At 44.0% G+C, this 17,532-nt stretch overlaps 1 protein-coding gene across 4 annotated transcripts in view; it reads left to right on the top strand.

Moving 5' to 3' along the window:
* Nucleotides 1-17,532, top strand: part of NSD2 (nuclear receptor binding SET domain protein 2) — a 175,762-nt gene that overhangs the window by 125,512 nt on the left and 32,718 nt on the right. For all 4 annotated transcript variants that reach the window (XM_045019541.1, XM_045019540.1, XM_045019542.1 and 1 more), the window contains exons 14-16: nt 367-546; nt 2,636-2,792; nt 12,958-13,163. In XM_045019541.1, the coding sequence (XP_044875476.1) occupies nt 367-546; nt 2,636-2,792; nt 12,958-13,163 (543 nt within the window). The remainder of the gene's footprint in view (nt 1-366; nt 547-2,635; nt 2,793-12,957; nt 13,164-17,532) is intronic.

Genomic DNA, 17,532 nt, shown 5'->3' with positions numbered 1-17,532 from the left:
ATGCTGTTAATTTGGGGAACCTTTGGTTTTAATATGTACGTAAAGCTTTTCTTTTTTTTAAACAACTTACACAACAGAATGTGTGTAGTATGTGTGAAGCTCTTCTTAGAATGTTACAGTGCCTTTAATTCAGTGTGGGATCTCTTCTTCCTTAAAAGCAAAACTCAGTGTAGAAAACCTGCATTAATTCAGTATTCTGATTGAATTTAAAATGCATGGTTTTTAAAGATATGGTGTTTTTCACATTTTGTATGTATGTTTATAGGCTACATTATGCAGTAATAAAAAACATTTTTTGCATATATCTGGAGACCAATTAAATCTCTAGTTTAGAAAGATAATATAAAACTATTCTGCTTTTGCTAGGCAAAATGATGCGGTGTATTCGCTGTCCTGTCGCTTACCATGCTGGAGATGTTTGCATTGCTGCAGGGTGTGCAGTGATCACTTCCAACAGCATTGTTTGTACCAATCATTTCACGGCCATGAAAGGAAAAAGTCATCATGCGCACATCAATGTGAGCTGGTGCTTTGTGTGCTCAAAAGGTAAATTGATGTACAAATCTTTATATTTTATTGCTTTACTAAAAGTATAAACTAATCAGCATCTAAATATTCATTTTTCAATGTATTTTATTAAGATATTTAAAGAAAAACACCAGACACATGGTGTAACTTCAGATTTCTTCAAAGTGTTGTTGAAGGTATTGGAATATCTTGTTAACTGCAGATGTCATTAAGTTTTTTGGGTTTTTTTTTTTTTACTTGCACTTTGTCCAACTACCCTTTGATTTAATTGTTATGCAGAGAAGCTTAATGAGTGCAGCCACTGTACACAGTGGTGATTAGAATATGGAGGAAGCAAACTACCAGACCTGATGACAAATTAAATAAACACTGTGGAAGCTTGTTAAGTCACAGTTTGCTTAACTACCCACTTGAAAATTCATGCACACTGTGACAAGGTGCAGCCTGGAAATGGGGTACCACTGAGCCCTCTGTCTCAGCAACCTGGGCTTCCTCTCACATTGTGATGCTGTGACAAGCTGCAAACCTCTCCAGGTACTGCACTTAACACAGACATCCAAAGGCAGGTACACACCCAGCTGCATTACATGAATACTTTTGCTAGCCACTCGTGAATCAACAATAGAGAGGCTCCAGCCAGTTCTCCCCAGCCCTATGACCCCAGAGCTGTACCATCTTGCCCTGGTCAGAAGCCTGACCAGTGTAAGTTTTTTACCCAGTCCACCCTTCCTTCAATGCGAAGAGAACATGTACCAGCTCTTGTTCCTGAGTAGATTTCCCAAGCATTTCAAGCAAAACTCACTGTTTTAGGTAAAATGTAAAACAGATTTTATTAACTACAGGAAGATTTTAAGTGATTATAAGTAGTAAGCATACAGATCAAAGTTGGTCAGCTAAGAAATCAAAGTAAAATCGCAATCTGAGTTCTATAAACTAAAAAGGATATGAATTAAGCAATTTCTCACCCTGACGGTATAGTTTCTTAATACACAAGCTGGGATTCTCCTTTCCAGCCTGGGACCTCCTCCCCAGTTCAGTCTTTGTCCTCCAGATGTGTTTCCAGGTGTTGAGTTGTGGGGGGAGAGAGGAGAAATGATGATGTCACTTCCCCTCCTTTATAGGATCCTCCAGCTTGCTGGAAAGATCTTTTGCTATGAGGTGAGTCAAGCAGTCTCCATTGTCTACATGCTCTCTCTAAGAGGTCTCCGTTGTATATAGTTCCTGGGGTAGTCCTTGTGCGTGTGTATTCCCCTTACTGGGCCATCAATGCTGCCTGGCTTCTCCATTGTTGTACCTGAAAGGCTGGTTGTGGGTGTTTCCCAACATATGTCAGCAACACACACACATAGCAAGACTTCATAACTTCACATACAATCTAACAGGATATTAATGCTCAACAGATACAGACTTTTTAAATGATACCTCACAAAGCATGCTTTGTACAAAACACATCATAATTATATCACCATATATATATGGTGAATATGGGGGTGCCAGGGTGTTGCTTTGCAGTACCAAATGTGACACATGCAAAATAGTGAGATCACCCCTCTCCTTGATACAATTTGATTGGAAACATTCTTTAGATTCTAGTTTTTATTAAAAATTTACATACTATTAAGCATTGTCATAAATTAAACTGCAATTGTTAAAATAAAATGGAGTAATTACAATTTGTGATGCATTGTCCTAGCTTTTATTTTATTTTTAGTTCATGTGCTAATTTGTGAGACAAGGTGGGTGAGGTAATATTTTTATTGGCCCAACTTCTGTTGCTTTGAGAGACAAGCTTTTGAACTTACACAGAGGTCTTCTTTAGGTCTGGAAGACTCTGTGTCACAGCTAAATAGGACTAAAACAACACGGCATATTGCTAGTTTGTATAATTTAGTAATCTGAGTCTTCTATTCACCCAAGTTAATGAGGTTTTCTGTGGCTTTTTCATATGAATGAGTGATATCCATTTGTTGCAGATCAGTATGTTCCAACCAGTTTTAAAAAAAAATGTAGTGTCTAGTTACATGCTACTGTGATTTAAATCACACTTAAATGCTAAACTTTTTTCCCCCTTGAAACTTAAACTTTCAATCTTTTATTTTGTACACAGGAGGAAGCCTTTTGTGCTGTGAGTCATGTCCTGCAGCATTTCACCCAGACTGTTTAAATATTGAAATGCCAGATGGTAGCTGGTACTGCAATGACTGTAGGGCTGGAAAGAAACTCCGTTTCCAGGATATCATTTGGGTCAAACTTGGAAATTACAGGTCTGATGAATGGACTCACATTTTTTCATTTAATATAAATATAATATAATATAAAATTACTTTTGCTGAAAGTAACTTGAAAACAAGTTTTGTGTGTGGAAATCTGTTAAACTAGGGGGTTGCATACTTTGGTGCTTCTGGAGGCCAAGATCAGTGCATGAACCAAGGGCTCCTTGCACGACTCCTTTTCCTCCCCTTTCCCCCCCCCCAACTGTTCTGTATGCCACCCTCTCATCCTCTTCCATTTCAGGGACTCCCAGCAACTAGGGGCTCTGTGTGCCCCTCAATCCCCCACCAGGAGCTGTTTTATTCCATGCCCTTTTCCCCCATACTGTTGTGACCCATTCTCCCCTCGCCTCATGCAGGGGCTCTGTGTGCCCCCTCTTCCCTTACCAGGGATCCCCATTTTCCCCATGCTAGGAGCTGTGTGTGTCCCCCATTCCCTTGTAACTGCTCCTGTCTTAGCCTATCTGTGTCTAGACTAGAGTGTCACCCATTGCTTCTGTAGGCCAGGCTCATGGCACACATCAGTAGTTCCTTGTATCCCTGTCTCATTTGAGTGATGTTCCCTGTTGTCCCACTGAGGGTTGTGCACATGCACCTGGAACTTTTGAAAATAGCATTGTCCCTTTGTCCACACATGGGTCCTGGCTCTACCTCATGGTTTTGACTGAGGCGATAAAGGGCAGGGCGGACTCCTTCTCGCCACCGCATGGTCCAATTCAGAGTGTCTTCTGTTCTCTGGTCTCTTGTGACGCACTTTCCTCAATATAGGGGGGGGAAACTGTTTTATGCTTATATATAGTTCAGTATTCTGTTATTTTTGTAGTAGATTTAGTATTAGTGTTTTTTAGGATTTTAAGGACTTCAGGATGCTGTTTTACTGACCCCCTTCGTCCCCCAGCACCCACGCTTGGGTACTGGATTATGCTGAAGACGCCTGGGTTCAAGATCTGCGCTTCCTGCCATCGCTTGTTTTTGATCAGTGATGAGCACCAAAGCTGCCTTTACTGCTTGGGGGAAGTCCACGTTGCATCAAGGTGCAATATCTGTCTCTCCTTCCCAGCCCATACCTAGGAAGGCCAGGCTCTCCGCCTCAAGAAGCACCTCGTAGAGATCGCCATGAAGCCATGGTCGGATCCAGGCCAGGGAACACCCTGTACATCGGCTTGAGCAGTCGAGCAGCATGCCTCCTACTGCGGAGTCCCAGTCTGGTTCTGCCACTACCAGTACTAAGGACTCCATGCCAGGGATTAGCCATGAGGCAAGGAAGCATGTCATAAGCATGGCAGTAAATCTTCCTTAAGGCCCAAGAAGGACATTTCATTCTCTACAAGTTCAGTCATGGCAAAGCAGTGCGTTTCCAGGCTCACAAGCATGGCAAGAAGTCACATAGAACACTGGACCTGCTGGTCCCAGTTACTGAGTCACGTGCGCCTTCTGGATCGATACCACCAAAGTCACAGGAATCATTGGTTCCGAGGCAGTTCTCAATTCATGAACTGTTTGCCCTGGATGAGGTAAGATTGCCACGTCTCTCGGTGCATTTGCCTCATAAGAGCAATGGACTTGCTGCATTTGGATTGTGTTCCTGAGCTCACCCCTGTGACTGACTTGGTTCTGACAGTACCACAGTTCAAACAAGGCTGTGACTCCTCAGCATTGGGGGACTCGGATGGAACACAAGGTCCGCCTCTCCTGTACCGCTGGCATAAACAGACGAAGGTTTCACCGACTCAACACAGGAGCCACTGGTACCCCAGTCTGTGTTGTCCACTGCAGCAACTGCCAGATCTGTCTGGTTGGCTGTATTGGGGGCTGTATAACCCCTTCAGAACCTTCCCGATCCATCTGAGAGGAGTCCCCTATCTTGCCACTCCGGCTTTCATCTAGTAGATATTCGGAACCAGGGTTGGGAGGATGCACCAGCTAGCCTGAATCCGGTGCTGCCGGATCTGGAGAGATTCCCATCGTCTCCAGATGCAGCAGTGTCAATTCCTTCCTCCCTGTCCCAGCCAACTATATCAATTCCTGGAACAGGCGTTAGAGGGTGGCCGATGCCTTCCATATTCCACTGGAGAAGGTGCAGGACAGCCAACATCAATTATTTGACATTCTTCATGCATCATTAACAGCTAGGGTGGTGCCTGCTGAAGAATGGCATTGTTGATTGGTAGCATGTACTGTCTGGGATACCCTGGCCACTTGCGCACACACCTCGAAGAGGCAGAAAAAAGATACTATGTTCCTCTAAAAAGGATCTGAGTTTCTGTTTTCTCACCCTTCACCCAATTCCCTGGTTATTCAGGCTGCTACTGAATGGGCTAGGCAACAATCCTACGTTCCACTCTGACAGATAAGGCGGATAAGAGATGTGACCTCCTAGGTCATAAGGTCTTTTCTTCAGCCAGCCTTCACTTTCGCATCTCTAATTACCTGGCATTACTGGCAATATATGACTTTTTGAATTATGGCCAGTTAGCAGACCTTGTGGACAAGCTTCTCCAGCAGGATCATACCCTCTTCCAGGCTATTTTAGAAGAAGGCAAACTGGTCGGCGAGAGAATGCTCCAGCTGCAGTACATTCAGCGGACACATCTTTGCACACTGTGGCCTCAGGAATTGTCATGAGGAGGGAATCCTGGATGCATTAGTCTCGTTTCATAAGGGAGATACAGAACACAATTGTGGACTTCCCTTTTGATGAATCTCACTTCTTTAACCAGATATCCCTTAAAGACTCTAGAGCCACCCTGCAATTGCTTGATTTTGTACTTGGGAGCTGGTGTATAAATTGCTATTGTCCACTCCAGCACAATGGTACAGAGCTCCTCAGTTCTTCCATCTTGACCCTCTGAGCTTCCCCATAAGCGTTGAAATATCCAATGGCCTCATCTGCTTGGTCCATCAGCGCAGTCTTCGACATCACACACTCAATCTTTGAGTAAGCGATATTTGAGTTCCTTTAAGAGAGCTATCAACCACCTTGCACCCCACAGATTTTACAACCCACCCTCTTTGGGAGCTATCTAGCACTCTTTTTCTACCAGTGTGGAGTGCAGTCCTGGATCTCATTCAGATATGGCTATATGATCATGTTCATGACACTACCTCATCCATATCCCCTGTCCCGATCCCAGCTTCGAAACCACTTTCATGACAGTATCCTCGCTCTAGAGGTGGACTTCCTCTTTCAGAGAGGAGCAATAGAACCTGTTCCCACAACCTTTCAGAGAGCAGGTTTCTACTCTAGCTATTTCCTGGTACCCAAGAAAAAGGGAGGCTTGAGACCAGTCCTAGATCTCAGTTGTCTCACGCAGTTCATATGCAGGGCAAAGTAGCAGCAAGAGTGACCATACGAAATCATACCCTTGCTAGAAAGAGGCATGTGGTTTACAGATCTCGATATGCAGGACGCTTACTTCCACATAGATATCCACCCAATCCTTTCTCTACTTGGCCACATGGTGACATGCACATACATTACCCCATTCGCTCACCTTCCCTTCTGCTGTCTACTGCTGTGGCTACAGAGAGCCCATTCCTGAGGCTCCATTCCATGGACAACCAGTGACTGTCCCCCACCCCCAAGGTTCTTTCCTCCCTTTAGTGGTGGACAGACCCAGCTGAGGTCTGCACCTGGATGCCTTTTCTTCCGTCCTCCCCAAGCATGATGATGATTGCAGACACAGCGCTTGACAGATGGGGTGCCCACGTGGGCGAACACATTATACCAAGGAGTTGAACCGTTCGGGAATCCAGTATGCACATCAACATCCTGGAACTTCAGGTGATGAGGAGAGCATGTCATGTATTTCTCCTCTCCCATCTGCTCCCGTCATGTTATCATCATGTCAGACAACATTACCACTGTTTACTACATAAACAAGCAATGGACACGGGGTCACCAGTGCTTTTTTGCGAAAGCTGTTCGCCTCTGGAAATGGTGCATCGCACACAGTACTTTGTTGTTAGCAGCTTATCTCCCGGGGACTCAGAACATGATTGCAGATGCTCTCAGCAGGAATGTTTGTGGCCGACCACGAATGGGAGCTGCACGACACTGTGGTCATGAGCATTTTTGACCATTTGGGGACTCCGAACAAGGATCTTTTCGCCTCCCACACTAACACCAAATGCTTCCAGGACTGTTCCAGGGATGGGATTGGAGGCTATTCCCAAGGTGATGCTCATGTCATCTGCTGGTCGGACCAGATAAGTTATGCCTTCTCCCACCCCATCCTTCCTTCCCCAGGTCCTCCACAAGATTCAGCAGGAGAGTGCCATGGTCATCCTGATTGCCCCATTCTGGCCTCACCAGTTTTGGTTTCCTCCTCTTCTCTGTATTTTGAAACATCCTCCATTTCCATTACTGACGTTCCCTGAACTGCTCAGACAACACAATGGCAGGATCAGACATCCCGATCTGCAGATGCTTCACCTGAGAGCCTGGTTTTTGGATGGGCATCTTCACTACAATGAGTGTGAGTCTTGTACTGCCAATGAATACTGACTCATAGACTTTAAGGTCATAAGGGTCCATTATGATCTTCTAGTGTGACCTCCTGCATAACGCAGGCCACAGAATCTCACCCACCCACTCCTGTAACAAACCCCTGACCTATTCTGAGCTATTGAAGTCCTCAGCTTGTGCTTTAAAGACTTCAAGTTGCAGAGAATCCTCCAGCAAGTGACCCGTGCCTCATGCTGCAAAGGAAGGTGAAAAACCCCCAGGGCCTCTGCCAATCTGCCCTGAAGGAAAATTTCTTCCTGACCCCAAATATGACGATCAGCTAAGCCCTGAGCATGTGGGCAAGACTTACCAGCCAGACACCCAGGAAAGAATTATCTGTAGTAACTCAGATCCCACCCTATCTAGTGTCCCATCACAGGCCATTGGACATATTTACCGCTAATAGTCAATTAATTGCCAAAATTAGGCTATCCCATCATACCATCCCTTCCATAAACTTATCAAGCTTAGTCTTGAAGCCAGATATGTCTTTTGCCTTCACTGTTCCCCTTGAATGCTATTCCAGAACTTCACTCCTCTGATGGTTAGAAACCTTCGTCTAATTTCAAGTCTAAACTTCCTTATGGCCAGTTTATATCCATTTGTTCTTGTGTCCACATTGGTACTGAGCTTAAATAATTTCTCTCCCTCCCTGGTATTTAGCCCTCTGATAGGGGTGACCAGACAGCAAGTGTGAAAAATCGGGACAGGGGGTGGGGGGAAATAGGAGCCTATAAAAGAAAAAGACCCAAAAATCGGGACTGTCCCTATAAAATCGGGACATCTGGTCACCCTACCCTCTGATACGTTTATAGAGAGCAATCAGCCTTCTTTTGGTTAGGCTAAACAAGCCAAGCTCGTTGAGTCTCCTTTCATAAGAGAGGTTTTCCATTCCTCGGATCATTCTAGTAGCCCTTCTCTGTACCTGTTCCAGTTTGAATTCATCCTTCTTAAACATGGGAGACCAGAACTGCACACAGTATTCCAGATGAGGTCTCACCAGTGCCTTGTATAATGTTACTAACGCCTCCTTATCTCTACTGGAAATACCTCACCTGATGCATCCCAAGACGCATTAGTTTTTTTCACAGCCATATCACATTGGTGGCACATAGTCATCCTGTGATCAACCAATACTCCAAGGTCCTTCTCCTCCTCTGTTACTTCCAAGTGATGCATCCCCAGTTTATAACCAGAATTCTTGTTATTAATCCCTAAATGCATGACCTTGCACTTTTCACTATTAAATTTCATCCTGTTACTCCAGTTTACAAGGTCATCCAGATCTTCCTGTATGATATCCCTCTCTGTATTGGCAATACCTCTCAGCTTCGTGTCATCCACAGTTAGCACATTCCCACTTTTTGTGCCAAGGCCAGTAATAAAAAGATTAAATAAGATTGGTCCCAAAACCAATCCCTGAGGAACTCCACTAGTAACCTCCTTCCAGCCTGACAGTTCACCTTTCAGTATGACCCGCTGTAGTCTTCCCTTTAACCAGTTCCTTATCCACCTTTCAGTTTTCATATTGATCCCCATCTTTTCCAATTTAGCTAATAATTCCCCATGTGGAACCATATCAGATGCCTTACTGAAATCGAGGTAAATTAGATCCACTGCCTTTCCTTTGTCTAAAAAATCTGTTGCCTTCTCCAAGAAGGAGATCAGATTGGTTTGGCATGATCTACCTTTTGTTAAACCATGTTGTATTTTGTCCCAATTATCATTGACCTCAATGTCCTTAACTACTTTCTCCTTCAAAAATTTTTTCCAAGACCTTGCATACTACAGATGTCAAACGAACAGGCCTGTAGTTACCCAGATCACCTTTTTTCCCTTAAAAATAGGAACTATGTTAGCAATTCTCCAGTTATAAGGTACAACCCCTGAGTTTACAGATTCATTAAAAATTCTTGCTAATAGGCTTGCAATTTCATGTGCAAGTTCCTTTAATATTCTTGGATGAAGATTATCTGGGCCCCCCGATTTAGTCCCAGTAAGATGTTCGAGTTTGGCTTTTACCTCGGATGTGGTAATATCTACCTCCATATCCTCATTCCCATTTGTCATCCTACCATTATCCCTAAGCTCCTCGTTAGCCTCATTAAAGACTGAGGCAAAGTATTTGTTTAGATATTGGGCCATGCCTAGATTATCTTTAACCTCCACTCCATCCTCAGAATCTAGCGGTCCCACTTCTTCTTTCTTTGTTTTCTTCTTATTTATATGGCTATAGAACCTTTTACTATTGGTTTTAATTCCCTTTGCAAGGTCCAACTCTACATGACTTTTGGCCTCTCTCACTTTATCCCTACATGTTCTGACCTCAATAAGGTAGCTTTCCTTGCTGATCCCGCCCATCTTCCACTCCTTATAGGCTTTCTGCTTTTTTTTAAATCAGCTCTCTGAGGTGGTTGCTCATCCAGCTTGGTCTACAACTCATGCATATGAGTTTTCCCCCTTTCTTGGGATGCAGGCTTCTGATAGTTTCTGCAACCTTGACTTGAAGGTAATCCAGGCCTCCTCTGCCTTTAGATCCACAAGTTCTTCGGTCCAATCCACTTCCCTAACTAATTTCCTTAAGTTAGCCCTTTTGAAATAAAAAACCCCAATCACAGATCTATTTTTGTTTATCCTTCCATTTAGTTTGAACTGATGATTCAGCATGATCACTCGAACCAAGGTTGTCCCCTACAACCATTTCTTCTATGAAGTCCTCACTACTCCAGATCGGATCCCGGCGGTCTATAGCACACCCCAAGCACTATCCCAGGGGAGGCACTAGTAGCTTTCTTCCCCTATGGTGTCAAGTATCAGAGGGGTAGCCGTGTTAGTCTGGATCTGTAAAAGCAACAAAGAATCCTGTGGCACCTTATAGACTAACAGACGTTTTGCAGCATGAGCTTTCGTGGGTGAATACCCACTTCTTCCCCTATGGTGATTTTTGCCCAGACAAACTCTGTCTTATCCATTCCATCACTTCTTATTTCTTTACAGTCTGCCTCATCACTGATATACAATGCTACTCCACCACCTTTTACCTTTATTTCTGTCTTTCCTAAACAGCACATAGCCTTCAATACCTGTACTCCAGTCATGACTACTATTCCACCATGTTTCTGTTATCCTTATAATATCCGGTTTCACTTCCTGCACCAGTAGCTCTAGTTCCTCCATTTTTCTACCTAGGCTCCTCGCATTAGTGTGCAAACATCTTAATTTTTGCTGTTTGGTTTCTCTCACATTCTTTACCCGATTAGGCACAGACATTCTACCGCCAGTATCACCTATTAGACTAGTATCAACATTACCCTTCCTCCTTATGTCCATTCTCCTACCCACGGCTGTATCTTTTCTTACCTTCCTGTCGAGTAGCAGGAAAGGGTCTATGAGGCTGTCCTACCAAGCCAAATGGAAACATTTTGCCTCCTGGGCCCAGCAGAAGGGCCTTGCCTCTGAGGCCACAGACATTCCTCTCTTTTTAGACTATCTCCTGTCCCTGAAGGAGTCTCACCCCTTGACTGCAAGATTCTGGAATGGCCTCATCCGAGTGTATCCTTCCTATTCTCCCTATCACTCCCCAGTGGGACCTCAACCATGTGCTCACAGCATTGATGAAAGCGACAGAGTCCTGTGGCACCTTATAGACTAAGAGACGTCTGACAAAGTGGATATTCACCCATGAAAGCTTATGCTCCAATACGTGTTAGTCTGTAAGGTGCTTCAGGACTCTTTGTCGCTTTTTACAGATCCAGACTAACACGGCTACCCCTCTGATACTTGACAGCATTGATGAAATCTCCCTTTGAACCTCAGGCCTCATGCTACTGTTCTCTTCATGAAAGTCACCTTCCTGGTAGCTATTGCCTCTGTGAGAAGGGTGGGCGAACTGGGGGCCATGATGGCAGACCCCACCTCCCCCCCCCCCCACACGCGCGTGTTCCAAAAAGATAAAATTTCCCTGTGCTTGCACCCCAAGTTTCTTCCGAAAGTTGTTTCTCACTTTCACTTCAACCAACCCATATGCTTACCAGCCTTCTTTCTGAAGCCGCACACCTCAGTGGAGAACTGGTGCCTTCACCCCATTGATGTCTGTAGGTCCGTGGCCTTTAACCTGCAGAGGACGAAGCCAAGACTATTTATTGCTACGGAGGAAAGGATTAAGGTGCAGGGCAGCTCCACTCAGAGGATTGCTGAGCAGGGCTGCCCAGAGGATTGAGGGGTCCTGGGGCAAAGCAATTTCGGGGGCCCCTTACTTAAAAAAAAAAGTTGCAATACTATAGAATACTGTATTCTTGTGGGGGGCCCTGTGGGGCCTGGGGCAAATTGCCCCACTTGTTCCCCCTCCTCCCCCCGCTCTGGGCAGCCCTGTTTCTAAGTGGGTTTTGGTGTGCATTACCCTGTATCGATTATCAGGATTGTCTCCAGCCCTTGGGGTATGAACCTACTCCACGAGAGTGCAAGCATCACCTATAGCTGCACTTCACAATATGCCACTCATGGACATATGTAGGGAGGCCACGTGGAGTTTGGTACATACCTTGTCTTCCCATTATGCCCTGGTGCAGGACTCTGCCAAGCAGTACTAATTAGGAGAAAGGTGTGATGAAGATGACAGAACCATGGAACGAAGAACAGCCACGCTGAATGAGGCATCCATCACAATCACCCTCAGTGGAATACAATAGGGACAATCACTCGAAGAAGTTACTTACCCGTAACTGGAGGATCTTCAAGGTGTGTGGTCCCTATCTGCATTCCAGTCTTTCACTCCTTACCCTCTGCTGCACGATTTGCAGTGAAGGAATTGAGGATGCAGTCGGTCCGCCTCACCCTTTATTGCCTCTGTCCAAACCATGAGGCAGAGCTAAGTGCATGTGCAGACCAAGAGACCCTACTACTTTAAAAAGCTCTGGCTTGATGTACGGCACATGAGTATAACCGTCAGTGGAATATAGATAGGGACCACACATCTCAAAGAACCTTCAGTTACAGGTTAGTAACCTCCTCTTGGTGTGCTGCTTTCATGTCCCCCTCTATTTGAGACATATGTAAATATGTATTGTTAAGATTATATAATCTGTAGCTGGCTGAATTATAAACTTCAGTTTGGGAGAGAAGTCTTTCAGTGTGTCTGCATTTTAAACTCCATTGGAATAATGAGCAGAGCTGAGTTTGAGGGGCAGTGTGTTCTGCTGGAAGGTATTAATGGAACCATCAACCAGTTCTTTGATCTATAGACAATTAAAGACCTGGTTAAAGCTGTTGGTTTTGTTACTCAGATGTGAGCAGCTATGTGTCCCCTAGTTTCTCCTTGCTGGGTTTTGACTTTTGTCAAAATCAATAAGGTTCTGCCCATTGATACCTAGAACATCCCTTGAAATTTGAAAATTAATTAGATTCAGTGTTTAAAATGCCATTGCACTCAGAGCAAGGTCCCTTTATTTTATATTTTTTGGTTAGGTTTAAAACTGCTCTATTGTGTTTTGTTGTCTAGTGACTTGCTCCCTTAAATCTTGTTCTACGTGACACCCTATTCACAGTACATTAAGTAGTAATTGTTTACTGTTAAACTACTGTTGCTAAATTGTCTTTTGGAGGAAGACTTGACTAAAATGCTGTCACTTTTTTTTATTTGTACTTCTGTGATAGATGGTGGCCTGCAGAAGTTTGCCATCCAAAAAATGTTCCCCCAAATATCCAGAAAATGAAGCATGAAATTGGAGAATTTCCAGTATTTTTCTTTGGTTCTAAGGATTATTATTGGACACATCAAGCTCGTGTGTTTCCATATATGGAGGGAGACAGAGGAAGTAGATACCAAGGAATTAAAGGAATTGGGAAAGTCTTCAAAACTGGTATAGAGCTTTAATCAAATAAAAATTAATCTTGTGGAATGTATGCTTTGCTTTCTTTAGACAGGACACTGAGCCCAGGTCTGCTTATGTAGTATCTCATGTCACAATATACAACAGGAGAATTGTTCAGAACACTTTAGTTACTATTATTACTCTGAATTAAAAGCTTTGTTTCTGAGACGTCTAGCAGAGTATAACCTAAGCAGTGCATTGACAATTTTGCTTTTCTGACAGGCAAGCATTAAGCGTAAATGACCATCCACAAAACTTTAAATATATTGACACCCTCTGAATAAGGAGAGTTTTAACCACGGTACCTCTTTTTTCTGTATGTTGTACTTGACAAGGATGGGTGTATAGCAGAATGCTGCAACATTGAAATACAACAGAGGTTTAAAGCTGATAATTATGAAGTTAGAATAAACACTATTTACTTCACTCATGCAAGGTCATTTTACATTGGCAGTTAATCTGTGAATCTGATCGTTCTTCAAGTGATGGTTCCTACATGTATTGCGCACATGGGTACACATGCTCCTGCGTCTGGATGTTTTTAGCAAGTAGTGTTCATTGGTCTCCACATGCACAGTTGTTCTCCTAGTGCTCAAAGTCAAGAGTGTAAACGGCAGTGCAGACCAATGCCTGTGCAGTTCCTTTTCTTATTGCCACATGGCCTGAGTTGGAGTCCTCCATGTTTGCTTTAATCTTCCTATACTGTGAACCTATGAATGCAATTTGTAAATAGCTTTTAATAGTTTAGTTTTTTAGTGTTTTCGTAGTTAGCGTAGTTTGTCTCCCTGTCCCAGGGAGCTTCTCCCTGTAAAGAGGGACTATGCCAAGAGTTCTGGGGTTCAAGAATTGTCTCCCCTGCTCCTGTTCCATCTTCTTCAGTGATGATCACCAGCTCTGCCTTTATTGCGTGGGGAGGCCCATATTGCCACCAAGTGCAGTATCTGCTGCTCCTTATGAGAACTCCATCTGCAAAAGTACCACAAGGAGTAGGCCATGAAACCCCATTTAGATTCAGGCCAAGGAGACCCCCTCATACAACAGCCTCAGACAGTAAGCAGTGCCCTCCGGACACAAGGTCTGGCGTCAAGGCAAAAATTATGAAGCCTAAGAAACTCTCACAGCTGAGTAGGGGATGTGAACATAGGCAGGTACATATCTGCCTCTAATAGAAAGGATTCTTCCCCATGTTGCTCAAAGTCAGGCAAGTTCTCAGAAATGGGTCCTAAAGAATTAGTTTTATATAAACCTTCTGGCCAAGAAAGAAAGATGTGAAGGAAGAAGGATTCAACGATACTAGCTCCAACTCCACCCCATAACCTAATGAGTGGTACCTAATGATTCCATCTGAAGTTTGATGCTGGGACCCCATCCAGTGGCTCTGATGTTCTCCATGAGGTTTCCCCTAACATTAGACCTTCTTATGATCTGATCCTCTGGTACCTTTCTTAGGAGCCCCAAAATACCAGGGAGGGACCGAAGCCTTTACCTTGCTGGAGGAGATATTCACCTTGTCTGGCACACAGTCTCCCCTAGTATTGGGCCCAGCTCTTCTTAGAGATATCCCTACACCTGGGAAAAACCATCTTGAGGGGAAGAGTATCCTGCCTTCCTGCGACCACAACCTAGAACATCCTCCCACTGGTACCATCGGCATCATTTCATCAAGAAAAATCTGATACTCCAGATGGGGTTTCTCCCCCAAGAGAAACAAGCCTAGTCGGAGGCCAAGGATGCTTTTAGAACTATCTGCTTCATTCCAAATATGGCTACACAAGGGACTGCTGGTACCCAATGCCTTGAGACCTCCCCCTCTAATTGAGATTTTTGGTCTTACTGAAGCTTGTGGGATCCATACAGCAGGCACCCTGGATCTGTGCAGGAAGCCCACCGACCCTCCTTTCCCAACTGATGCCAACTGGCTCCATCAGAATTTGCAGACAAGGTAGTTGAGCTGTACCCAACAGTTCTGATGGTTATGTTGTCCTCCTCTCTGGATGAGGTGATTGCATCATCATCTCCCTCTCCACCCAATGAGCACAAGCAGTACCAGAAGTTGTTGCAAAGGTCCAGGACACACAATAGGCCCTACTGGACATAATCTGGCCCTTCGAGATTGGCCCTTCCAGTTATCCAAGCCATTTTGGAACCCACCAGATCAGTATGCCACACCCCTGCCTCTTGTCTCATTCCCTGAAGAGAGCCTGGAAACAATATTTTGTGCCATCTAGGGGTGGGGGCAGAGTTTTTATTCATTCATCTGGTGCCCTGCTCCTTAGTGGTGCAGGTGGCTACAGAAAGGTCCAGGATGCAGTACTCCAAAACTACTCCATTGGACAAGGGCACTAAATGCCTCAGCCTTCTGGGTAGGAAAGTATTCTCTTTGGCTAGTCTCCAGTTCAGAGTTGCTAACTACCAGGTGGTGATAACAAAATACGAACTCCTAAATTATGTCAAATTTGCAGACTGTAAAGACAGACTTCATAAACTCCCATATGAATCCACATGTGAGAAGCTTCTTTTTTTCCTTTATGCCGCTTTTCCTGGTGAGGGTTGTGGTGGCAACATGGAGAGTAGGATGGGCCAGACCCCTCCTTTCCTCTGCAACAGGTTCAATTTGCTGGAAATAAGGGTGGTCCACTGGGCGTACAATGCATTCCTTCCACTCATCTGATCTCGTCATAGCCAGATGATGTTGGACAACATGATAACTGTCTTCTGTGTAATCAAGCAGGGGAACAAGATACCTCCCCCTGTGTATAGACAGTTGACCTCTGGAATTAGTTAGTCAGATATTACATAACTCACCAGCATACCAATAAGGTAAGGTGCGCAGAATTCCCTCAGTCTCAGCAGACATTTTTCAACAGACCTCGAATGGGAGATTGACGATTCCTTTCGTAACGAGATCTTCAGCTCAAGGTATGGTATTTGGATGGACATCAGATGTACAGCATTCATGTTCAATAGTAGTTCAATCCATCGTCAATCAGATAGGAAGGAATCTGCCAGGAAATGTTATTCAGCCAGATGGGAAGCATTTCTCCTCTTGGTCACGACAACATCAGCTGTTTCCAGAGTTCCCTGCTATCCTAATTTACTGATTGACCCTTAAGACATCAGGTCTCTTTATCAGTTCTCTATGGGTCAATCTGGCAGCAATCAGCACTTTTCATCCTCCTATTGTGGTGGTTAGTTACTTGTAACTGGAGGTTCTTCGAGATGTGTGGTCCCTATCTGCATTCCATTCCATGCGATAGCCAGATTTGCAGTAAGAAAAGGAAGTGGAGATGTCAGTCTGCATTGTCTAATTATACTCTGTTTGGAGCACAAAGAGAACTACTACTTGCGTGTGGACCAACGAACACGGCTTAGTAAAAATGTATGGACTCAGTCACATGGTGTATGTGTACCCTCAGTGGAGTACAGATGGGAAAACCATACATCTCAGCCTCCCATTACAGGTAAGTAAACTCCATTTTTCTTCACTTGCAGTGTAAATAAAATTGTTTCAGCAGTCTTTGCATATTAGTCATCTGTGTAAATATGTATGTATGTTAGCTTTTGAAGGGACAAGAATGCATTCTGTGAAAAACAGTTCAAACTGGTTGGGTGGAGAAGATACAGTCTTGGGTACAAAGTAAATTGTGTCATTTATAATAAATGCCAGCATAAGCTTGTCACGCCATCTGGAGTGGCTCATGACAGGTAAAGATATACACACACAAATAAAATACAGTCTCAGGTTCCAAAAGTTGATAGCAGCTGCTATAATATACATGCTTTATATGTCCTTTAGGGCTAACGCAAGCTAAATAGTTTGGGACTTCTTGCTTGTGCTTAGAAATCCTTGCCCCCTCAGAGTTCAAGCAGCATATCATCACAGGTTTCTTCTGGTCAGGCATTTTTATTCCCCTCCCACAGAGTTCAGACTAACAGAATACAAGCATCTGAGCCTGTCTCATCTTCATGTGAGGGGGAGGGCAATTGACATAGTCTTCGTCCTTGTATGTTACACAATGGCTCATTTGATTTCTATGGACCTTCTTGTCTGCAGCCCCAGAACTTTACACTAGTTAATGCTTCTTTCCTGTTTGGTGAGTTACACAATTATGGAGATTTATAATGCAAACATTTGCTATTGCTCTATAACATTGGGTCCAGATAAGTGAAACTAATATATGCTGCATCCTACAAACATAAAATCTAAACACTAAACACATTCTTATTACTCTGATATCTATTTTGACAATATTACCCAGACTGGTTTCCAGCTATGCATTTGTCAGTGTTGATTGAGGCCTGGTGCCATGGCACGTCTGCTAGCACCACAAAGCTAAACCAGAATTTTACAAGTACT

The sequence above is a fragment of the Mauremys mutica genome, chromosome 5 (genome assembly GCF_020497125.1).
Source record: "Mauremys mutica isolate MM-2020 ecotype Southern chromosome 5, ASM2049712v1, whole genome shotgun sequence".
Lineage (NCBI taxonomy): Eukaryota > Metazoa > Chordata > Testudines > Geoemydidae > Mauremys > Mauremys mutica.
Note: the sequence above shows the minus strand (reverse complement) of the source record. Positions and strands in the feature narration are given on the sequence as shown.